General features: G+C 48.0%; 1 protein-coding gene across 1 annotated transcript in view; it reads right to left on the minus strand.

Moving 5' to 3' along the window:
- SPEN (spen family transcriptional repressor) overlaps nucleotides 1-20,561 on the minus strand; it is a 65,205-nt gene extending 44,644 nt beyond the window's left edge. Inside the window, exons 1-2 of the mRNA XM_058818627.1 lie at nucleotides 20,431-20,561; nucleotides 2,544-2,864 (exon numbers count right to left, since the gene is read on the minus strand). Of these exons, the coding sequence (XP_058674610.1) occupies nucleotides 2,544-2,864; nucleotides 20,431-20,513 (404 nt within the window). The 5' untranslated portion in view covers nucleotides 20,514-20,561. The remainder of the gene's footprint in view (nucleotides 1-2,543; nucleotides 2,865-20,430) is intronic.
- Nucleotides 20,562-25,602: the final 5,041 nt, after the last annotated feature.

A 25,602-nucleotide genomic window follows, 5' to 3' on the forward strand; every position in this document is an offset into this window, starting at 1 on the left:
AGACCCTACACATAGACTGGGAATCCAATTTTTAGGCAGTGTTTTGTTTGGACTGCTGCAATCACAGAATTTCTATCTGCACAAGCTGCTGCTTTCCAGCAGCTACAGTCCAGTTCATTTCAGTGTTTTGAACAATTTAAAATGATAAAGGCTCAGTGATGTTCTGAGTTAGTGTGATCTCTCAAATAAAGAGATTGACAGATAAAGGAATACTACAAATAGTTGAGTATTCCAATTTAGACAAGTACCAAGATGGTACATCTTAGTTACATCTACAAAATGGAAGATTCAGAATGGTTACTTTGAACATTTAAAAAATACTTCTAAAATTCTAAATATGTCAGGGTAGCCAAAATTAATTTTAAAATTAATTATCCATCTTACAAAGGACATTTCAACCTTTTTTTTCAGCCTTCTCTCTCAGATTCTTGCTTTAGAATGTGTTATGAGTCACTTCAGTCTCCTGAATCCTGAGAACCCAATTCTGCCTTGTGCCTCCTCCTCCTCTCCTGCATCACAGCTCTAGTTCAAATAGCAGAAATATTTCAGGGATCTTTTATAAACTGAAAATGGGATTTGAATCTTTTTTCGATTAGCATCTCAGGAAGTTCCTTCCATTCCTTCTCCAGTGAATCATTAGATCCTTAATCCTCTCAATATATTCACTCTCTGTTGTTAAACTGTAACTCATAGCAAGCTTTCTATAGGGCTCCCTCACATCTTGCCTGCATTTTTTTCTCTCCAATGATATATAAAAAACTATTTAACCAGTGCAAGAGAATGTCATTATCTTCTACATCTGCTTGAAATTCATTGTTGCATTTCTATTTTCATTACCTCTTGCTCGCAACAATGGAATTTTGAAAGCTATTTCAGAATCTGGCACAGAAATGGGTCTCTGTTTTGGTTCTTTTTTTCCCCTTTTGAAGGACCAAGATCAACAATTTTACAAACGATTGCCTTTAGCATCCTACAAAGTGTTAATCAGTGAGAGCTGATTTAATGAGGTCAGAGAAAAAGCAGTATTTTCTAGCAGGTTACTGCTACAGAGCTGACAGAAAGAACAAATCCTTATCCATGAGAAGGACACAGAAGACAGACAGAGGAAGCAGAGCTGAACAGCTACTGGCTACAGTGCTTTCTTCATTTATCTATTAGTACTAAGTGCTACTGGAGTTAGTGGAAAGAGAGGGTTTGACTTGGGTTAGGAGAGGGGCTAATATACACAGGGCAGGACATACCAACCTTTTCCAAGTGTGGAAACACGACCTATATTCCCAATTAAATCTAGGGAGAGAATTGTGAACATAACTTCCCCAATTTTGGCCCCTCTTACAGGGGTAATCCACCTTCTTAATGGGCAAGGGTGTCAAATGATATTTTAGATGAACCAACAAGAAAAAAAAATTCTTAGTGACAAGACACAAAAAAAAAATTCCACTGGACGGAAGTAGTCCCAGACTGAAACCGTAACTCTGAAACCCCCAGACTTCTTTCTTGAGACAGAAGGCACTTAAATAGATCCATAATTTTAATTTCCAGCCCTAAGTCTGAATCAAGCAGCTGGTAGAAGATCCCCCGAGGCCCGAGGGCCCTGACGCTGCTGCCAGCAGGCATCCTCTGGCCGCCTTGGTAACCATCCAGCCCAGTCACTTCTCACTGGTGTATCCACAAACGGGTATTAGCACCACGTCCTTAAAGCTAAAGTATGTTTAATGTGGAGCAGCAGAGCTTTTTAGGAGGCTAGATAGTAATCCACTCCCCATGGCTACTGGCGTCTTGACTGTATACCATCCAATAAATTCAAGGCAGTAGTTCTTATCCCAGCTTTAAAAAAAAATAAACTATAATTTCCAAAATTTAGTAAAGTCCGTCATCTCTTTTTGCCAATACCATCAGAAAGAATAATCCCAATAACTTGGAAATGATGTAGATCCAAAATGGAACCATCACAAGCTGCCTTCGGTCTTCTCCATCCAAGCGTTATTTCCATCGCTCAGAGTTGTCGGTAGAATCCAAGGGGCCGCATCATTAAAGTCTACTCTGAATTTTGTGGTGACAATCCAATTAACATACCCGCTGCGTATAGTGAGAACTGAGAGCTAGGCATCAAGCTTTCACCGAATTCTAGGTTCTAGTATTCCGAAGATACTCCACAGAGAACTTCACCACATGTTGTAGAGTAAGATAGCTCCATCTGGCAGCAGGGATACATCCAGCAAGGCCTTAATATTATCCAAGAAATGGGATCGCTACTTCTAGAAAAGAGTAACTCCAATATCGATGCTGGCCAAAGGAAATCTTCCATCTTAAAACCACCTTATTGCAAGTGTAGGTAGATATCCAACCAGCTGCAGGACACATCCTCTATGGATCCACAAGGTACCAGCCACTGGGATAGAAATCACTTCCGTTTCCAACCCAAAATAGGAAACATAGATAATTCCCAAAATTTTAAATCCATCTGGGGGCCCTAGATACGAGTTTGTGTTTCTCACCATATCAAATACAAAATACCTGCCTAGAGAAACCTTGGAACTTACCCATCAAGTCTCCGCTCATAACGTCCTTCCCGTGCATGAAGTGATGGTGGGGGGCCATAAGTGGGCCCCCCACCACCTCCTCTGAACCCAGAAACCTCTCTACTACGAGATGCTATGGAAACTGTATCATCCAATCCCCGCGCAGCACTGGGAATGGTTCCTGGCTCATTATAATCCGTCCGTAGGTCTCTATCTCCCATTTTGTTGACAGAGTTGTGTGCCTTCTGGGCACTTTTGATGTCCACAAAATCCACAAACGCTGCCACTCCGCCTTCCGACCCCCTCTTAGGGAGGATTTTGACACTTTCGACACGTCCATATCTGGAAGAGAAGCAAAGCAGAGCACACACGTTAGTGCTGGTGGGAAGAGACCACATTTAATAACATTGCCTCCTGCAAAATCAACACCCAACCCTTCACCCTTCCCCTGTGCCAGGAAAATCAATCATTGGGAGACACTAGGAGGGGAAAAGCCATTTGGAGAGAGAAAAAAGCCATTTAAACTTTCCATGGTTACATTTAAACTCCTTTCTTGAATGTGGGGAGCCTACCATGGGATCACCCTTTTTATAGCAACAGAGCAGCAGCGGCTGAAGAAATAGAAAGGTGTTCACAACCAGAGCAGCCTGCACATCGTTAGTCTGACACAATTAAAGAGGCACAATTAAAACAAAATTGTGTCACGAGGAAAAATACAGACAGCCATCAATTTTCTTAGGAGACAAACGACCTTGACACAGCAATTCCACTACTTCGATCTGTATTTAACCCAGAGTCTCCACTGTGATCCTCACTCCTGATCCCAAACCCATTTATTTCCACACCTAGCAGGACACACGGACCCCAGACCTGGGGTTCAGCCTCCCAGTCCCACTGCAGCCCCAGCTGCCCAACAGGAGCTGACAAATGCTGGAGGGAATGTGACACCACCCTACATAATGTATGTTAAGTAACTGCAACACTGGCACTTATGGATGAGTAAATGTCTATGCAAAATAAAAATAAACCCAAACATGTTTGTGTACACAAGGAAACAAGATGTAAAAACATACTTAAATAACTTGCATCCACTCACAGTAGAAAGGACAAGCTGGGCGGGATGAGCACAGTGACATTTTAAAGCCAACAACTGCAGGGTTTGGGTGCTCAGCTCTCTCTGCCAAAAGATTCTGAGCAAAGCAGGGAAAAGCTCTGAACTGCAGCTGGTAATCCAGGACAAGAGAAGGCAGAAAGTGTATTTCTGAATGTGCCGACAGAGAGGAAAGGGACGCACAAATAAAAACCTAATCAGGAAGTATTTGTAAACTCCACGAAGAATTATTGTGAAAAAATTTCTATGCACAAAGGCAGCACAAGGCCAGGCAGATGTAAACAGACCTTACACAGACAAAACTGTTCTCAGCCACACACACAGGAGAAGGGAATACAACCACCAGGCTGAGGCACACACGCTGTCAGATCCCCGAGCTGCCTCGGTTTCATGCCTGGCTTTTCCTACACCTTACAATTTCATCATTGTTGTTGGATGACTAATCCTTAAATACGATCTGAAAACCTGCCTGGCTGACTGCTGCCTTCTCATTCCAGCCTGACCTACTACACTTATATATAACTTGGTTTGGATTTAGAGCCCTTTTTTCCCTGGTTTATACTCCACTGAATACGCTGTGTGCACAAACAAGAGCATCTTCCAAGAAAAAAATAAAATAAAATAAATGCCTTGTTGGGCATAAAGAGACACGGTCACACGCAAGACACGTTCCTGCCTCTCAGCTGTGCAGGACTGAGCTTGTCACCTTTGTGCCTGTGTTAATTCTTGGGAGTTTCCTAATCTGTAATGCTCTGGTTATTTTTTTATTGTTTCTTTGTATTTTATTTAATTAAAAGCTTCCAATAATGGCAAATGGAACTGCAGGAAAGCTGCTTCTCAAAGCATGCTCTCTTTGGAAGCTGGATTTGGTTATCTTGCCTTGCAAGTAAGATTTAGAAAGCCCAGAAGAGTAGAGGAGATGGTTAATAAAATCTGTGTGAGGAAAAAAAAAAATGGCCTAATTGGATGTGGCAGATGTAGAGAGAGCAGGAGAGGGAACAGGAAAGGAAGGAGAGGGAAGGAAAACAGGAAAAAGCCTATTTGAGAAAATGTTCGTGCCATGAATGAATGTGACAAAAAATATGGAAAGTAATTAGGAATCCTAGTTAGGATCACCCTTTTTAACTCCAACCCTCACACCTAAACCATGTAGCTCCCAAACCGACTGGTTAGAACACACACTTTCCTTTTGCTCACTGTGTTTACACATTGAGTTTCTGGCAATGTGAACCTGTACTTGCCTTCAATCTTCAGGGGGAACAGGATTAAGATACTGTTGATAATGGTATCAATATCCCTAAAATCGTAGCTGTCCTTTGACTGCAGCCACCATGGCCCCCTCACATGAAGCACTGCCTGCCACTGACATCAGAGCTGGGCTCTGAACGACTGCCTGCTCCCCACCTTGACAATTACTGCCTAATTCTGAAATCCTAACACGTACATGTTATTATACATACACAGTCAGAACTGTCATTCTTTTGCTGTAGAAGATGCAGAATGTGTTTAAAATGTTCAAATATCTAAGCTCATGCTGCCCAGAAAGCAGACAGAATACAAAACACCAGTGTAATAAGGTCCCCATCTACCACAAAACCCACCTAGCAAAGCTGTGACTCTTCCCAATATGAATATTTATATTGGAAGAAGTGCACTTCAGCTATTAATTATTTTTTCCTAAATAAGAAATGTATGGGGGAGGCTACTACTGTATTGCAGTGCAGTCATGGTGGTAAATCACTCCACTCCGAGACGGCGCCTGTTAATCCCCCGTTATCCAGATACATAAATATACGCTGTGCCTCGCTGTCCTGCCCCGCACCCTTGACAGGCCCTGAGGATAATCTGTGGCAATCGCCTTTGCTGAAAGCGAGGGAGGCAGGCAGGAGGAGGAGAAATGGAGCAGAAGCGGGGGATGAGAGAAACCCGAGGAGGAGAGAGCCCTGGGTATTGCAGGGGAGCTGCTGGAAGAGGAAGGTTTGTCTCAGTCCTGTGACTGCAGACATCCCTCGGTCCCCTCCGCCAGGATCAATGTGCCGAGCGATCCGGCCCGGCCGCACCCATTGGCGCCTCTCCGAGCTGCTCCTGTCTTGGCAGATGCTGCCGGGAGGAGACCAGGGGGGAGAGGCGGGAGATCTGCAGTGCTGTATCACCACACGGCTTCACTGCAGCACAGAAACGCTACAAGGAAAAAACCACCACACTTCTGAAGGGCCGGGGGAGGAGAGGCAGCGAGAGCGCTGCGCTTCCTTACGCCGAAGCAAGGCAAGATGGAGGTGAACGTGCTCCGAGGAGCAACCTTTGTCCAGGCAGAGGGCTGGGAAGAGGGGACAAAAGGCCAGGGGAGGCATGGCCACGACCTTTGATAGCGCTGCCAGGACAGCTCCTCTCAACCTTCGCCTCATATCGCTACACCTGTGCGTCAGCCCTTCCCAAGGCTGCGTTTTGCAATCGCTGCCAGTCCAACAGAAACAAAGAGGTGCCTTCGCTCGGCTCCCACTCCGCAGACGCGAATAAAAACAAGGCGTTTTAGTGCCTCTTCCCGTCCACAACTCCTGCAGATTAATCATTAGCTCCACATCGTAAAGAAGCGGCCGAGGCCGTGTTTTCGGCGGGGTTTACAGTTCAACCTCAAGCGGAGGAGACAAGGACGTGGGGAGCTGTTATGTCACCAAGCCCCTCCACCAGCACAGCACGACCGAAGCACCCGGCTGTAAACACACATCGAGCAGCCCTTGCAGAAAAAAAGTTGCTCAATAATCACTGCTCGAACAAAGGCACGCTAATCCAGCTTTTCACACAAAGAAAAGGAATTCATAATTTAAGCATTATCGGTTTATTCACTGTAGATCAAAGCACCTCTATATTCAAGCAGCTGAAATGTCTCTGGGCTCTTGGCACAGCTGCTCAGCATGTTTCCCTCGCTCTGCAGCCCTTCCTCCTCCTCAGCTCTTCCTCCCAAAGCAGGAGACAGCACAGCCGGGCTGGGAGGCGCAGCCTCTGCCAATGCAGGGCTGGGCTGGTTCCTCCTACCCAGGAGCGACGTGTCACCCTGGCACAGCCAAAGTCATCCCACACCCTCCAGCCTTCCCTACCCCGGGGATCGGCACCTCGGCTTTCCAGCTCTAATAAACCAGCTCAGCTCGGCTGCTCACTCTGAACACTCTTCCTGCACAGTCCCTGCTGCTCCCAAAATCATTCTAAACAAAGCATGGGCTACGAGAATGCCAGCCAGTAATTGTGTAGTGAGTAAACCTTACTGTTTAGTTGCAATGTTCTATAAACTGATTAGGATCTTTACAGGAAGATCTGTACATGATAAGAAGAGGTGGGTTGAAGTGAGGGAGATTTTTAATATAAACCAAGTTCCACCTTAAATCACAGTATTCTCCTATTTCTCTTGCTGTGCTTCCCACAGGTTTGTGAAGACCTTTCATACCCAACTGTCTTCATCACTGCAGAGTTCTGCAGGTCAGCTACATTCCAGCCAAAGAAACTTCACTCCATTTTCATTTAGAAGCTGGTGCCGTGCTCCATTCCACATACTACTAAATGCAACAGACACTGCAGGACCCAAAATAACACAGGAGCTTTTTCTGTGTTTCTGCACCACCCATTACAAGCATGATTTGACAAGCTGCTCCGACACAGCAGAACATCCCAGTGTTTTGTATTCATTCAGGTTCCCTTTGACTGCAGTCAGGTATCTTTAGCCATCTGAAAAGCTTGGCTGATTTTGCTGTGCCACACTCAAACTCCTTCCTCCTCTGTGATTATATAACCCCAGCAAGCCCCAGCCTGCATTATTCAGTAAAACGCTCGCACAGCTTGAAGCTTTCCTTGGCCAATCACATTCCTCTGGCTTTGTTGTTATTTCATAACAAAATAATGTGTCCTGAAATAATACTTCACCAGATGTTTGTGCCTCTTCTCCTTACTCCTGACACCAAATCAGTCCAAATACCCCACACTAGAGGTACTGTAGCCCTGGACAAAGCAGGTTTGCTCTAGGTACAGGGAAATCCAGGATGTGCAGCTACTAAACCACCATAAAGCAAAATGCCATCACCCTCCATGGGGGTTTTTATCCAGGCTAAAGGGTGTCTGTTTAGTCCATGAACATCAGTTCTAGGATCTTCTACTATCATGGATGGTCATTTCACAGCCTGAGAGACTTGGCCCACCACAACAGCACGTGCAGCCACTTCCCAGACACAGAATACACAAAATAACACAGCAAACAGCAGCACCAACCACACTGGGATCTTACCAGCAGCAGGACACCGAGCCACAGAGACAGCTATCCTGCAGAAATCCCGTTGGAGTTGAGCACCAGCCTCCAGTACCACCAGCTCCCAGCAGGAATCGCACAGTGAGCGTCTCCCGCCCGCACCGCTCACAAAAGGTGTTTAATATTCACCACTGAGAGAGTTCCTGAGCCAGCAACACAAAGGGAACTTGTGTCTCTACACGGGCGTTTGCAAAGATTACGGCACTACAACTGATCTCAATGAGGGCAGTGATACAATAAATGAAATACACAGCAGTTCCAACACACTTATCCTAAGGAAATGACATTCCACCATCTTCCAAGATTCATATGCATTATAGCCACCTGCTTTATTGTTATAAAATTTATATATACACTTATATTTTTTTTTAGAAAGGCAATTTCATATGTAGAGTGATATAAGGTGGTATTTCACCATCTTCAGACCTGAGCAGCACACGTCTTTGGAATTAAACTGTGCCTCAAGTAATGCAGAGCATTACTCAAAATCTGACAGTATCATCACATGCCTGGCATGGAAGGAGACTTGAGGACTGAGAGACACAGAAAAATTAAGACATCTAAACAAAAACCACTCAAAATTGACTGTTTCATAAATGACTGCACTGACTGTTTCATAAATACAGTAACTAAAGTGCAGCAGACACCAAAATCAGGGACAGACCATTGAGAAGAGTGTGCACAGGACTGGGATGAAAATCATTCCAATTCACTGAGATAAGATCTTGACAGAAACAAGCAGAATTCTACCATCCTGGAAAACTACACTTAATTTTAAATCTAATAAATGTGAGGAACTGTCACCTGTTGAGCTACAATCATTTCACTTGGTAGGCCTGCCTGGGCCAGCAGCTGCACTCAGGGCAGACCAGGAGCAGTATTTACTATGGACAACTCCATGCCAAGCCCTGGTTGGCTCCCTCACCAATTGTGTCCTTCACACACCCCACAAACCTCCCAGACTGCTTCCTTTCTGCTATGTTTCCAGCAGACATGTGGTAGGCTTAAGTCCCCCACAAGAACAAGAGTGATCATGAGACTTCTCCCAGCTGCTTACAGAATATTTCATCTGTCTCTTCAGATGAAACTGGTGTCCTGGCTGGGTGGTTTAGAACAGACTCCTGTTCTATTATATTTGCCTTGTTAGCCTTCCCACCATTCTTTCCCATAAACACTGAACCCTGTCACCACTATCATTAACCTCTAGACAATCCAAACACTTCCTGACACACAGGGCTACCCCACCACCTCTCCTTCCTTGCCAATTCCTTTTGAAGAAGTCATAGCCATTCACTGCAGAACTCCAGTAGTGTCAGCCATCCCCACCATGATTCCATAATGGCAACTCACACCATCATCTCCTGCTGTGCAATGGTTTCCAGCTCCTCCTGTTTCTCACCCGTGCTGAGGGCACTGGTGCAGATAATTGCTGTGTCTATAAAGATAAAACACAGCAAGGGGCTGGGACAGCACTCCAGACCATCACAAGTAGGAAAGCTCATCCATGAGTGATAAATCCAGGAGATGTGCAGCTTTGAAATCCTTCACCTTCCCAGTGCCAAGCAAAATAAAAGCTCCTTGTGTCACAAGAAGCTCTGGTTTTTGAGCAACACCAAGAGCAGCCCTTGTGACAACAATGATTCAGAAACATGCCCTAATTACCAAGCTCCCATCATTTTCTAGATTACAATCTGAGATGCTTTAAAACCTGCTTAGAGTGATCTTTATTGGCTCTGTGACCTTTGGGGGGAGAAAAACAATGTTCTTCAGGGCATTCTCTGCAGCACTTCTTCTAGTAATAAAGATCTTCAGGGAAACATCAAAATCCAGGAACAGAAACAATCACCCAGGTTACAGAGTTCAGCCAGACAATCCTGGGATGAATTCTGAGCACAACTCTCATACTTCTACGCTCCTGCTCCAACACCCAAACCACTCAAACCCAGACCCCTCTGGACTTTGCAGCTCCCTCTGGCCCCCAGCAGCACTCAATGGGAAATCTCCCAGCTCCTGACTACAAACAGGGGTTTTGTTAATGAGATACAGCACGTGCTCCTGCCACGCACAGAAAACAGCCAGGGCTTTGTCTGCACTCGTAATCCCTCCCTAAGAGATGACAAAGTAGGAAATTAAAAAGCTAGCATAGGCACATTCACTGATACTCCTGATACTTCTGGTATTTAGGAGCAAAACGCTCAACAGATCAGACAGTGCAGAGATAAAGCCATGCTGGAACAAGTGCTCACCTCTTTCTTTACAGCTCAGCCAAATGTTCCATTTTAAGACCCCCAATAAGAGTGATTCCTAATGAAGACATTTTATTTATGTCTTTACTGCAAAGTGACCTTCTGGATACTGCTGAAATATTAATATACAAATGGAATTGTTATGTACTGTAGAGGGAAGAAACAGAATTAAACCTGGTTTTTCATAGCTCCCAGTTTTGGTAGCAAGGATTTCATCCAAGAGTCAACACACCAAGAAATTTTTCCCCATGACAACCAGTTCTGCCACAGATCAGCTGTTGCAGCCAACACACATCAGGTCACATCTGAATATAGGTGCATCCATTCCTTAAAACACAAACCAGCTCCACTGCAAGACCCCCAGGACACGGAACAGCCCCAAGGAGGAGTCCCAGCAACCTTTCAAACCAGGGCGAAGAGGAGGGCGGGGGAGCTGAAGCCATGCTTTGGACATGGGGATTACACGAAGCTGGATGAATAAAAACGCCTCTCAGCACTCCATGCAACATCTCACTGGGCTACATTTAACATCCTCCCCACCCCTGTCAGCAGTTCCGCTGCCGGCAGCACAGGAGAACCCAGCATTGCATCAGCCCAGCCAGAGCTCCACCGTGCTGGAGTGAAGGGCTTGACACAACATCAGCCACCTACAGCTGCCAGACACGGCACAACCACCTCAGCTAGCCAGGACAAAGTCTCTTACTAAGGCACTTTTCCTAGTTGTTTCTTTGGAACAATCAAGGAAAAGCACAGAAGCACCCATAGCTTATTGGTATATATATTATTTAAAAGAAAAAAAAAATCAAAGCAGCTTTGTGAGCAGAACTAATGAAGACTCATTTCTTACGGATGCATGTCTTGAGGTCGAATTCTCTGGCGTCCAATAACTGCCAGTTCCCACTGCAGCTTTTCCCACGGTCAGGAACACCTCTCTCCCATGTGGATTCTTTAATGTCTAATAAGGGCTGTGCTCTCACTGCAGCTTTTCTCTCCATGGGGTCGCTAATCAGGTCTCTCTCCTCTATTAAAACCGCTTGTTTTCACAAAACTCAAAGGAACGTCATGTCTCTGAGACTGAATATCCCCTTCGCCCTCAGGTTTAGCTGATACTGGCAAATGGGTTCAAAATTGATTAGGGAAGATATATATATATACACATGGCAGCAATACTTCGGTCTTGCTCTCCAAGCAGATCACAATAAATGCCACTATTTGTAGAAGCACAGAAAGGTTACAGAAATATGTAGGAACTCTGCATGTTCAGCTGTGTTGTCTCAAGCACAACGAGCTGTGATTCTTTATCCCCAACCTACACAGATGCGCACCGTCACGTTCCTACACGCCAGGCACAGCCGCCGAATTCCATCTCCAGGCCATTTTTTTCCTTCCAGCTTAAAGCATAATCTGCAGATTTGCTTCAAAAACACCAGTGGTGATAGCCTACGTTCAACACTTTCTGCAGGGGAATTGCTCAAGCCTGTTCTTTTGCGTGACTGATTTTAGGATTTGTTTGGATTTGATGTTAAGAATGCGCAGCATTGCAACTGTAGGGGAATCTCTTGATTAATCGAGTTTTTTTTATTCTTACACGAAAGGGTAATTCCCCATCTCACTTTTGCTTCTCCAAGCCCTGCTTTGCATGTATTCAGCAGCAGATGGAGGAAAATGCAGAGTCACAACATTATGGTCTCCCTGCCACGCTGCAGAACGCTTGAGATGTGGATCATCTTGAAGTTTGGAAGTCTTGGTCCCACTGGTACAGACTTCTCCAGCAACAGACATTTACAGCCTCTTCTCCAAGGTTTTGTAGGCTTTCCAGAAAATGGTACTTCAGAAGAAAAAAAAATATTTATCTGTCTGCAGTCCCTGAGACCACCTCAAGTGATGGAACTCCCCTCCCCCCTCAAACTTCAACTGGGTTTGAACTAGTGACTGGCATCAGTTCAGCCCACGGGTTTGACAACTTGAAATTCATTTCTGACAGAAATCAGCCATGGATCCAAGGACTCTCAGTCAAATCCCCAATCACAAAAGCTCACCAATGCTAAGAGGTTATGATCTTGACACCAGAGAGGAAATGCAGCCAGTTCCCAGCCAGTCCAGCCACTCCCGCTCTGCCACACCAGCCAGTCACCAAACACAGATGTGCAAATGTTAATTCGTTGTTTCATGACTCACCGCTTCCATCGCCCTGGAGAAAGTGCTTGTCCCTGTGACTAAACCAACTGGCAGCACAGTCCTTGGCGTGAGCCAGGTGTCAGCCCAAGGAAAATAATATTCCCCACTGACAAGCGCCCGGCAAGAGCCTGGCACACTCGGGTGTGTTTAGTCTGCAGTGACTACCTGCGCTCCAGGCACTTTCTCCACAGGAGAGAGCCTGGGACTTTCCAGAGCTGAGCTCCTGAACCAGCCAGACTTTAATGGTTTTCCTTCTAGTGCAACTCAAAGTCGAGGTTTTGCAAAGCTGAGCTGGAAACTGGAGTTTCATGGCAACAACAGGCGAGGTTTCACACCTTGGTTTCATGAGCTGACTTAAAGGAGGCCTCCCCACACCAAAGACTTGAGCAGAGCTGTATCTGGAGGTGAACATGTACTACCAGACCAAAGGGCTCCTCCTGGGCTTCAAGGATACACCAATACCACTGCTGGGAAAGCTGCTCCCTCATGCTATGCTGTTCCAAGTGATGAACTTCACCTTTAAGCTGCAAAATCAGACTGACACAAGCCAGGCAAGAGCATTAACTGCAGCCAACCCAGGGGCTGTAAACTCTGAAAGGATGCAGAGGAAGAGATGCTTCCTGAGCTCAACTGCTGGCAAAAATGGTGTATCTCACCATACCCACAACCAGCCTTATCATCTACAACATCAATCTTGAAGCCACTTCTATTTTTCAAATGTGGCAAAGATTCTCTGCTGCTAATTCTTCTAATAAGTTTTTTCAGAGTTAAGAAAAAGACCCAAGGTTTACCGAGACTTTGATTACAAGGCAGTGACTGTGCTGGCCATTGGATGTTTGGATACATCTCCAGCTGCCTTCCTAAGAGCAGCATCTCACAGATCCCATGAAATGAAATCAGATGTTGATTACATATACAAGGGAGATACTCATCCACTCTGAGCTTTTATTCCCCTCACAGAAAGAATGCTAATGAGGCCGGAAGGCTTCTTTCCCCTCCAAAGATGACTTCTTTAAACATACAACTTGGCAATTTATTTTTCTTATTCTGCCCTATTAACTATTACAGGTCACCCGCAGCTGCCACAGAGAGCCTAAAGAGGGGCATTTAAAGGAGCCTCTGTGATCTCTCTGGCAGCCATCACTGCTAATGAGGACGGGAGGCATTCACCCGGCAGCAGCAGCAGATGGAGCGCGGCGCGGAGCTTTGTGCCGTGCGGAAGCCGTGAACACCTCGGCGAGGACACAGGGAAAGCTGTGACAGGAACACCAAGTCACTCTCAATGAATCCCATGGATGGCAAACACAAGCAGGTCAGTTTTCTTCCTGGAGAAAAACTGTAGGTGATTCACTACTTGCTTAATAAAATCATTTACAGTCTGGCTGTTCTTTGTGGTGAGCTGAAAGATGGTTTCAAATCCAGCTCTGACTGGGTACCTGACCACCTTCATGACAGGAACTTGGTCTGAACACAGCTCTCACTTCCCACCACACTGGGAATAATAAAAGACATGGAAACTCCTCCATTTGGACAGAGGAACACACACAGGTCAGAACTACCTCACCAGCAGTATCCAACAGACAGCCCTGCAGATCATCCATTCACCCTCCTTCTGGACACATCTGGATTTCTCTGGCTTCTCAGTGGAGAGATGAGAGCGCTCTCAGGACATTGTGATCAGATGTGGAAGCTCCAGATTCAAAGTGTGCTTATACAAAAAAAGCCCTTTCAGTTTTAAGTTGTTGAGCCTGATTAAAAAGGGGAAGAGAAAGGAAGCTAAAAAAGCTCCCTTTTGTTCTTAAAAATGTCCGAGCCTCTAACCAGAACACGGTTGTTGCGAAAGACTGCTGCTCTCCTCCCACCATCAGTTTGTCTGAGCAGAAAACTGATGTTCCTTTCACATCCAGACTCTGCTCCTTCTCACTCCCAACATCTGCACCTCACACAAGGCACAGACACACAAACTCTAGTCCAGAGCCAGCCACACACCAACAGCTACAGAATGCATTTCCAAAAAATCCATCCCAGGAAGGACGTTGTTTCACCAAATTCAAGGGTGCTGCCTTCAATCTTTCCTGCTGACAGGCCCTGGGGTATATCTGGTGTATTTATAAAAAGCCTGGAACAATGTTTGTTCTTTTACTGGAGGATGTTATCTTCACACTGCAGGATTTTACAGACTGCAGGAGATCATTACAGCAGGTTAAACAGTAACTACTGAAATGCACAAACCACGGCACTTGCTGTGTTTTACTCGTGGTCCAGGAGCCTTCATCACCTCTGAATGTGCTGCTGCAGGACAGTGGTGGAGATGGGTTTCAGGAGATCTGAGCTGCCATTACTCCCCAAGCAGAAAGGTGAAACCTCCAAATAACTGTGTGTACAATCACCAGGTGGGAAACACTGCTGACTTGTAGCCCGGGCGATGAAAAAAGCAACTTCTGTCTGATTTTCATTAACTGTCCAAGGAATCTTCAGAACACCACAAAATCTTGAGAAAAGGAAAGCAGCAAGGCTGGCACTGTGAATTTCCATCCTCAGGCTCCTGTTCCTCCCACAAGATTCCTAAATCAGCATGCCAAAGATGCAGCTCAGAATCTTATTATGGAGAGCAATAATTTTTCTAGTTTATTCCACAATTCATTGTTTAGGAATGTTTGTCCTTGCAGTCTTTGGTTTCAGGGCGTTCTCAGACCTCAGCAAGTTCAATGAACTTAATCAAAAACACAAGTGAAATATCTCACTGCTTCTTATTTTTGGTAGCTACAAATCCAGAGTGTATCCAACCCAGCAGCAGCTCCACAACTCACACCCAACTGCAACTCTCCCAAAACCTTCAGCAGCCTAAAAGCAGCCAGGAGGGGTGACCCTCAGTACACATCCTCAGAGAACAGTTTTGGTGTTTGTTATTTCTCAGGTGCCTCTTCACACTTCACATGCAAAAGGGCACCTCCTCCTCTTCCTCAGAACCCAACAGCAGCGTGAAACCACCACAACAGCAAGACAAGCTGCAGCTGTGACACATCAGCTCACAAAAACAAAGCTCCTGAGGAGCCCCAGGTCTACCCTGACTCATCACCTCATCCAGTATCTGCCTTCCACTCATTTGGTTATTTACTTCCTTTTTTATGGAAAGGCAGGCAGTGAGTGCCTCTCTGCCCTCAGCAAAGACAAGGTCCTAATTTTGGACACACCTTAAGACGTCAGTAAGGTCATTTGCCAGGGAACCTGGCATGACTTTCAGGCCTGTGAAAAGCAAGGAGGAATAAAAAAACAGTAAACAAGGCTATCACAAAGTGAATTTAAGCCTTTATTCATCTCCTGCTCTGACCTGATGAATGGATTTAATACCTTTGTATGCCTCACTGGACTGGTAAGTTCTCAACATGTGAATCTTTCTTCTTGTACTCTGCAGGGATTATTTTACTGCTGTACTAAATGAATTTACACTAAGGGCAAGAAATACCAAAAGCCAACATGGCTCTTGAACGGCTCAACAACAGAAGCTGCTGATACAAATAATCACAACTAAACACAGCCTGGACCTTTGAAGAAACTTCAGAGAAGAAACAATGCCAGTCAGGCTCAGCAGATGACAGAATTTTGTGACCAAGTGTCATCAACTTATCTTTCTACCACAGCTCAGCACATAAAACCACTTAATAGAAGCTTAGTCCAAATCTACACTCTTCGTGGCTTTTCATTAAGTTTTTTTGAAATAATCACCCAGGCTGAGTCCAGAGGGTGGAACCACCACCAGAGCCAGCAGCACCATCACCCCAATGAGCCACCTGACTGACCAAGGAGCCCACACTCCATGTGAGGCTGACGCTCACTGGAACCCACCAAAAGGACTCATGGACTCCCCTTCTGAGTCTGGGCAATTATTTCAATCCCCCTGCCCCAGTCTCCCAACCAAACATCCTACTTTGCTCTCTGGATTACGTTACTGGAAGTGTTTGTAAAACCAGCACCAACGAGTTCTGATGCTGCCCGTGATTCCAGACATCACTCCAGTAAAACACAGGTGTAAACTGTACCCTCCCCTCCTTCACAGCTCCAGGCTGGGAAAGGCAGCACCTCATCTGTGAAAATGCCTAAAGTGACACAAACAGAGTGACAAAACAGAATAGTTCTGTGGCCTTACTTCTGTATTTTCCTACAATAAAAAATACACCTGGATAGAGATCTGTATGGCTGAGCTGAGTTAGGACAACCATCTCAAGTTATCCAAGGACTTGCTGATCAGTGATCACCAAAAAATGCCAGGGAACATATTTAAGAGCTTTGCTAGAAAACCAGGAGCACTGTTCCTTCTGACTCAAGCCAGTTCCTGTGGAAAGGCACTGCAAGACCTGCAGGTGCCTGATGTGAGTTTTTCCTCCAAATGTTCAACACCAGTAGTGGCTGTCACCATTCTCCCCAGGTCACCAGAGCTACCAAAATTCCCTTATACCACCTCAGTCCTGCACCAGAGCCACCAAAATTCCCCTACACCACCTCAGTCCAAAGCAGTGACACAGAGCAGAAGGCACAGATTCCACTCTCCCAGGCCAAAATAAAACTCCAAGCCATCAAGACAAAACATTTCCTCACAAACTGACCAAATATTCTCCAGGAATTATTGCAAACAGACACTCGCTGTCACGGCAGGTTTTCTGCAGTTATGTTTAAAATGCCTTTAACCACTTCTCCAGGAGGCATCCAAAGGATCTCCTGTGAGACAGACACTGGAACACAGCAAAGCTAAACAAAGCCCACTTCCCACTCCAAAAAAACCCTTAAAAGTTATTTATTTTCTCCAAGATTGCCCTGATCTGCAGTGTATTCCACTGATTTTCAAGGAGCACTTTTGTTTCCTGAAACCCAGGGTTCCTCCTGGACTTGGTTGCCACTGTGAATGTCTTACTTCTCCCCCAGCACAGGAGATTGCACACAACAGTCACATGGTCCATCATTAAGAGGCTTTTACTCCTCTTTGCCCTTTAAAACACCAGTAAATGGACAAAGCCACGTTCTTTCAGATAACTGGAAGAAAACATAGGGAGGAAAAAAAACCATGGAAGGGCAGCACTTGTGTTGGGGACAACTGTTACTATATTTAGTCGCCTTGTTCTGCAAGCTGCTGAGCATCTGTTTCAGGGACAGGGAACGACGGGTTTTTTCCAGCATTAATTAGGTGAACCCAAACCACTGCTCCCACCACTTCCCCAAGCTCACATCTCCCAGATCATAACTCGGATTTGCTACTTATTCCACCTGAACAGTGGATCTCCAATCCTGGCACTGGCTGTGTTTCTATTTCAGGGTGCCTTAATAGCTCAGCTGAAAGGAAATACAGAGCACTGGGTTTTGAAAAGGGAGTATTTGGGTAAGAAACTGAAAAACAATGTCGATGTATTTAAATGCATGGAGAATCTCTCCTTTCCAATCTCCTTTAATACCAAGGAAAGATTTTTAAAAGGCTTCTGAGGAGAAAAACAGCACTGCTCATGTAAGCCAGTGCTTCTTGAGACCAGCTTCAGTATTCTCTAATTTGAGAGAAGAATTCACAGCAGGGAGTGTTATTTCCATTCACCTCAGTAAACTACACAAACCAATCAGGAGCATTTGGGGAAAAAGAATAAAAACATGTATTTCTTCGAAATTCTTAATTGATCTCTTTATAGAATTCCTTGTGAGGCTGCAAATCCCAGCAAGGTTCCCACAGCCGGTGGCTAAGTGAAGGGGGGGAGGAGAGGCAGCAAACCCTCCATACTCCTGCCGAGCTGCAAGTTTTAGGAGTTTTCCCTGAATTTTTGCCTCTTTGGAAACAAGATGGTTGTTTCTCAAACGGGCACCGTGCAACAGCCCAGCCAGCGGGCTTCCATCTGGCAAGGACAGTATTTCCCCAGCCCAGGGGAAAAACAAACACTCAATGAGCCGCTCGGAGGCTCGGGGGGAGGTGAGGCGATTCCCGGCCGAGGTTTGGGGCGCTTTTCCCCCAGAGCTCGCCCCGCTCCCGTGGCTCCCATGGCTCAGCCTCCTCCTTCGCCCTATTCCCAGGCTGGGGGATGGGTGGGAACCGGGCTCTGCCAAGCCCCGCTCCCTCCCAAAAGACTTTCCCTCCCGATACAGCGTCCTTTCCAAAGAGAGAACCTTCCCCTTGCCCCCTCCAGGGCCGGGCAGCCGCTTTTCCCTTCCCTTCGCTGTGCGAGGAGAATCCCCCCGTGCTGTGAGCGCCTTGCGCAGCGCCTGTCCCTTCCCCCAGGCGAGCACGGGCATACAAAGGAAGCCTCGCTCCATTGTCCACCTACAGCACCTACACACCGAGCCTCGCTCGGCCCCTCGCCCCTTTTCCAGCCACAAATATCCCGGTGGGTGCATCCCAGCAGCATTCGGAGGCGGCGTTGTCATTGCCTCCCCCTGCTTTGGTACCTGCAGCCAAAGGGCTGGAGCGCGTTTTAACTGTTTGCTGCCGTGGGATCAGCCCCGTCCAACCACACAAACCCCAGGGAGAAATAGCCTGGCTACAAAGCTCCCTCCCAAACCTCCGATCGCGATTTGCCGAGGTAAAAACAACCAAAAAAAGGTAATGAATTCAGCGCCTGCCATTTTTCCCATCCATCTCCAAGCAACAGTACCATGGCAACTTTTTCCCTCCTTTAATACATCTTATAAAAGGAGGAGGACTGGACAAAATAAAACCGAGGAATGTCAGATTTGCACCGTGGAGCGCCTGTTCCCTCAGCTAGTTATGGCTGGAATTAACCAAATAACTCCAGAGCGAGCCTTTTCCCCCCAAAACCTGGCTTTGTAAACAGCACTGGATCACGTAACCAGGACTTGAGGGACACGACAAACCACCCTGAATACACATCCACCATCCCGCGCCTTCACCGAGAGGCGAATTCTCGGCTCAGGGGGATAACAAAGGTGAAAAAAGGTGAAGCTTGATTAAAACAGGGCCATTTCAGAGCGATGAGGATGCAGAGATGGGGTTTGGCTGCTGCAGCAGCTGAGGCCAGGAGGATGGAGGGGGATGCGAGACCCCCAGTCCTTCCATCCACAACAGACAACCAGAAACCAGGGAAGAAGCGCTGGGACCTTCCTTTCTCCCCCTCGGTGTCACCGCATTTATTTTTCCCATGGTGACTCATTATTAAGGACGCTCCGTCATTTTTCCAGCACAGGAAGATTAAAGGAAGCTTCAAAATCCATTTTTTTTCTGCTGCTGGTGGGATTAAAGCAAAGCGCCTGGAGGGGCCATGAGCTGAGCAGGGCTCGTTACTCTCTTTTTCTTCCAAAAAACCAGCTTCCAGCGTAGGGTGTACCAACTCGAGAGCATTTCCACAGGAAAAAGGTGTTGCTGAGGCGGTGGGGAAGAAGTCCCTTCCTCCTCCTCCTCGCAGGGAAAGACGGAGGGAGGAGGGAAAAAACCCAACCATGCAAACAGCTACTACTTCCTTATGAGCGGGATTAACCTATGCAATAAAAAAAAAAAAAAAAAGGAAAAAACAACCCAGCACGATATAAGGAGTCCAGAGTGCTTCCCGCGTGCAGGATCCCGTGTTTTCTCCGTGGGTTTGTGTGATTTTTTTTTCCCCCAGAGTCACGTTTTCGCAGCTGCAGGCGCTTCGGTTCCCACAGCTCGCTGCACCTCGGGGGGACACGCAGCATCCTCCATGGCTCCAGGTGGGAGGGAAACGCAGTGAAATAGGCGAAAATAAATAGAAAAAAAGTCCGAGCGTTGAATAATTTTGAAAAAAAAAAAAAAAAAAAGGAATGGAAAACAAGTCGGCCAGGCTCAGCGCTGCCTCCCAACATCCTCGGCATGGGAGCCGCTCCGTGCCGACCTCCGAGCCCCGCTCGCTGCTGCTCCGTCGTTTCGGGTCCATTTTTAGCCATTTTTGTATTTCCCCGCTCCGGCCGCGCCGCCGATCCCGCCATGGCGCGGGTTATTTACAGCGCTGTTTTCCTCCTCCTCTCCACGGGAACCGCCGTCCCCGCGCACTCCTCCCCCCCTTTCCCACGTTTTTCCCTTCGTTTTTCCCCACACCGCGGGTCGGGCCGGACGGGGCCCCGTCGCCGCTCGCCACTCACCGCTTGAAGTGCTCGATGATCTTCTCCTCGCGCACGTTCTCCGGCAGGTTGCCCACCCAGAGGTGCCTGGTTTCCCGGACCATGCTGCGCGGCGCGGGGCGAGCCCGCCGCCCGTGCCCCGGCTCCCGGCCGCCGCCTGCCCCCGCGCCGCGCCGCCGGCCGCCGCTCGCCGCTCGCCGCCGCCTCCGCCTCGCCCTCCGCCCCTTCCGCCGCGGGGCCCGGCCGCCCTCAGCGCCACCGGCCGCCGGACCGCACCATCCCCGCCGGGGGGGCCCCCTGCCCGCCGGGCCGGCTGCCGGGCGCCGGGCTCGCTCTCCGCCGCGGCTGCGCTTCCTCGCCGGCTCCCCCCGCCGCGCCGCCCGCTCGCTCGCTCCCGCTGCCTCCTCCTGCTCCTCCTCCGGCAGCGGCAGCGCGGCGCCCCCGCCGCCGCCTCCTCCTCCTTCCCCCCCCCGCGCTCCCGCTGCTCCGCCGGCCCGGCCGCGCTCGCTCGCTCGCTCGCCCCCCCTCCCCTTCCCTTTTCCCTTCCCTTGCCCGCGCCTCGCGCAGCGCCACACGGGGGCCCCCGCGCAGGCGCACTGCGCCCCGGGGCGCGCGCCGCGGGGCCGGCGGGGGGGGCGGGGCGAGAGCGCGCAACGCCCCGCGAGGGGGGGGGAGGGGGGCGGTGAGAGGGAGTGCGCGTGCGCGGAACGGGCGGGGGCAGTGGGGGTGTGAGAAACGGGGGGACGGGAAAATTGGGGGGATGAGAGAATTGGGGTGGGGGTGTGAGAGAATTTGGGGGACGGGAGAATTGGGTGGGGGTGAGAAACAGGGGAGAATTGGGATGGGGTGTGGGAAATGGCAGGATGAGAGAATTGGAGTGAGGGGTGCAAGAAATGAGGGGACGGGAGAATTAGGGTTGTGAAACAGTGGGAGACTCAGACACAATGGGGGGGGGGCTCTGAGAGTCTTATTGGGGAGCTGTGAGGATCATTACAGGGGCTTTGAAAATTGTAATGGGGCTGTGAGAGATGTAACAGGCTCTGTGAGAATTGTGATGAGGGGCTGTGAGAAATGTTTGGGGGCTCTGGGAGTCGTGGTGGGGCTGTGAGAAAAGGGGCTGGGGGAGTTGGAACCGGGAGCTGTGAGAGACAGAATGGGTTGCACTGCAAGGGCAAGGTCCTGCTAACCCCAAACCTACAGCTCCCCCTAATCCCATAAGCATTCCAAAATCCTGGGGCACCAGCTACCTTCATCCCCAGGTGAGCACACACCCAGCCGTGGCCACTGGGCACACAGGTAAAAAGTGAATTGAGGTGATGGCAGGGAGGGCCCCACGCTGCCCTGGCTCTGGTGTCCAATGGCTCCAAAGGCCAGAGCAGCAGGAACCCTAAGTGGGGCTGCAGGGGGATCCCCAAACCCCCTTGGCTGCTCCACTGCTCCCCTCCACTGGCACAGGGACAATGTGGCACCCTGGGACACAGGGTCAATGTGGCACCCTGGGACACTCCCTCCACTCAAGCAGGGTGTCCTGAGTTGTACTTCCCCCAACAGAAGGGAGACCAGGCTGCCCTGCAAACCACACAGGAGAAACTCCCACCGTGGGAAGGATTCACCTCCCGCTCCCCCACGGGGGCTGGCACAGCTCCTTAATTAACACGGGGTGAAAAAATTGCCAATATCACCCATCTCTAGTTGCCTGACATGTCACACCCCAGCTCTGAAATGTACAACTAGGTATTTTTTAACCCACAAGATCTTCTTTTCCACCAAAATATGCCCTTGCACTGATAAGACACCTATTTCTATGTCCCAAAATGAAAATTAGATCCCATTGTGAGGTCAGGATAAAACACACACCCCCAGCCAGGAATGTTGGTGTTTAAAACCTTCACCACTTCCACCACAGAGCAAACCTGTATTTCAGTGTTTTCCATGGCCAAAGTCTCCTGATGACGTTTTGGTATTGATCAAGCCCGTGTTTTATTGGTCAGAGCTGCCTTTTGCCACCCAGTCCGGCCGGGCACCGCAACCTTCCGGCAACAAGTCCACCTTGCTACTGGTCAAAGTCACCGAGCTGTAGTGGCTTAACAAACATGCAAATCTCCTGATTTAATCACGTCTCTGACGCACATGGACTCCATCTGTGGTGGCCCCGAGCCTTATCCCTGGCTCCAGTGGCTGCAAGCCCATCCTTTGGCAGTCCCGTGCCTCAGTTTCCCCAGTGATGATGGGCTCTGCCAAACTGGGATCTGCTGATTAATTAAAAACCCCAACAACTCCTTGCACGCAAGCCATCTATTATTCACAACGTGTGATGGAGCCACGTGCACACCAGAAAATGCGCTGCCAACACGCTCCACCAGCGCTTCCAGTGAGGAGCTGGGCTCAGCTTTCCATTTCTTTACCTGATGGGAAGCCCAAGGAGCAATTTGTACCTGTCTCTACCTTTAAGGGGCTCTCCATTTCGGAGAGGAAAAACCCAAACCAAAAAACCACCAAAAAATCAAACAGCTCTTCCATGAAAAATTCTCCTCCTCTGATGGGGTGCACTTGCTGCAGCTGCAATCCCAACTGTTCTTCCTCCCTGCTGGGGTGGCACCTCCAAGAGACACACGAGGAAACCACAGCAGCTCCCAGGTGCTTCCAGGGAATGTCACACGGAGTCACTGCTGTCACCCGGCCATCTCACAGGACACGCAGGGGCTGGGAGCTGTCACAAACAAAGCCATCGGCTCTGTTGACAGGAGAGGGTTGAGACCAGCGCCAGGAGGGCTCCATTTACACAACAGCCAGCTGGAAGAGCAGCACAAAGCTCGGCTGGTGACGCAAAACAAAGCTCTGGACCATGGTGATACTCTTCAAATGATTTGCAGGGAAGCTGTTCCTGGTTGCAACCACACCAGCGATGCTGCTGTAACCAGATCCCCACAGCTCAGTCGATGATTTTAAAGAACACAGCCCCAGGCTGGAGAGCAGAGCAGGTACAACCCTCCCCTGATCAGGTCAGAGGGGCTGTGATGAAGGACCAACACCATCCTTGTGTCTGCAGGACACACATTTGTGCCAGCCCAGTGTTCTCCATGAGTGACAGTGTGAGGAGCACCCAGGGGTGAGGCACAGCTGCACTGCCTGCGTGCTGCCCTTCCCAGGGGCCAAACAAGTCAGGACAAGGGGAGCTGAGCTGCTCTCCATGACCCTCAGCCTTTGAGATACACACTGCAAGGAACAATTTAAATTACTCCTGGGAGGGCATAGCTGAGAGTCAGCTATCTACAGACAACTCAGCCAGTCCCACAGTTAAAACATTTGGATGTTTCTTATCAGTGCTTGGAGAGGATTAAAGTGCCAGGCCATTTATTAGTGAGGGAGCAGGTTATAAACCCATCTCAGTTTGAACACCACGTTCATGTCAGGAAAAGCAAGGCAAGAACAGGACAGATCAAAAGAGAGCCATTAAAGGCGTGAGAAAATGGGGCTGCCATATAAGGAGCTAATAAAGTTAGCAGCTCTCCAGTTTGAAAGGGAAAAAAAAAGACAGGAGAAGCGGAAAACATCCTTGGGGTCCACACAGCAGCCTCTCTTTGAGGAGGAAAAACCAATAAATAGAAGTGGGCAGACACGATGCTTCAAAAGGCAGGTTTATCCATTTTGAACACGGCGCCTTTCCCGAGCGGCGGAGCTGCCACGCATCGCTGAGACTGCTCAGCAAACGTTTCAAAAAGCAAAGATTAGATACTGAACAAGGACAGCAACCAGGACTTGTTGGCTCAGACCATCATTTCCTACCCTCAGGTCTGGCTCAGCAACATCTCTGTGTGGTGTGCTGAGAAAGGAGGACACTGCACCCCTCCCTGGCCACATCAGCTGGGATTCACAGGGATCTGAGCAGGAACATGAGGGTTCTCCCCACCACCAGTGCACAGCCAGTTCCTTTCCTTTCTGTAAAAAAGCAGGAGGTTTCCCAGCAAAGAGCCCCAACAAACACTCAGGGTGTTCCTTGGTTTGAGCCAGCCAGCTCCAGCCACCATCTTGTCAGGATAAAATGTATTTATGGGTCCTCCTTGCTCATTGATAGTATTTATTAAAAGAACACTATGACAGCTGAATATCAAATTCCCAGCTAGGCTTTTATCTCCTTTTTAAGCCAGCCTGAATTATTGGCCTAATTTTATAGCTTACCCACTCTGCTTTATGCTCGTTTTCTCCAAGAAAGAATTGGTGCTGTTTGATATTTAGGCCCATTTGTTGCCAAGACAGAGGCTATGGGCTCAGGGGCTGAAAACACTTGGAGCACAGAGCTGGGTTCTGCAGCCTTAACCAACACAAAGCACAGGATTTATATTAATAAAGCTCTTGATTTCAGTTCTTTTTGAGGGTTAGAGCTCCAAATCTTCCTGATGAGATGACTCTGTGCAGAAAACTCCCTTGTTTTTGAAATGCAACATTTAGTAATTTATTTTCTGACTCTTTTCCCTGTGGTGTTCTTATCCACGATGCCAGGGACAGGAGCTGCCACAAAATGCCACCCTTTTAGCCAGTGGTTTAGCACAGCCACATCCCACAGCCCAGGATACAGGGGCCCCTGAGCTTCAGTTGACATTGAACCCACTTTTATCTTTATATAAAAGCACATTTCTGTTTTTAAAATTCCTTCTACAAAGAACTAGGGGTTTCTTCAGCAGCAGAACCCAGTGTGATGGTTAAGCCATGCAATCAAAACCTAAGTGCCAACACAGGACTGCAAAAGAGTTACTCTTGCTTATGGTGTGGTAGAAAGAAATATTAAAAAGAGCACCTTTTTTTTAGCCTGTTGTTGGAAAAAATAAAAAATCACAGGAATATCAGTGCCAACTTCTGCCCTGCTTCCCCTTGCTCCCAAACTCCTGTGCCAGAGAGCTGTGTCTGCTCACCTCACAAGGGTTCTCCCCAAACACAGGACTTTCATCACTAGACAGGACTGTGGCCATCCAGGCTGCAAAAGATCACATTTTAAGGAAAAGCCAAAGAAAATAAACAGAAAAAAGACAGCTCTATGTGATTTGATACCCAAACAGGACAACTGCAAAGGATGTAAATCCCCTAGGACTGGTTAGATCACAGAATCCTATACTTTGCCATTTTTAACTTAATTGTTGTACTTTGCCATTTTTTTACTTAATTGTTGTATTAAATCTACATCCAGATGTGATTTTT

The sequence above is a fragment of the Ammospiza caudacuta genome, chromosome 22 (genome assembly GCF_027887145.1).
Source record: "Ammospiza caudacuta isolate bAmmCau1 chromosome 22, bAmmCau1.pri, whole genome shotgun sequence".
Lineage (NCBI taxonomy): Eukaryota > Metazoa > Chordata > Aves > Passeriformes > Passerellidae > Ammospiza > Ammospiza caudacuta.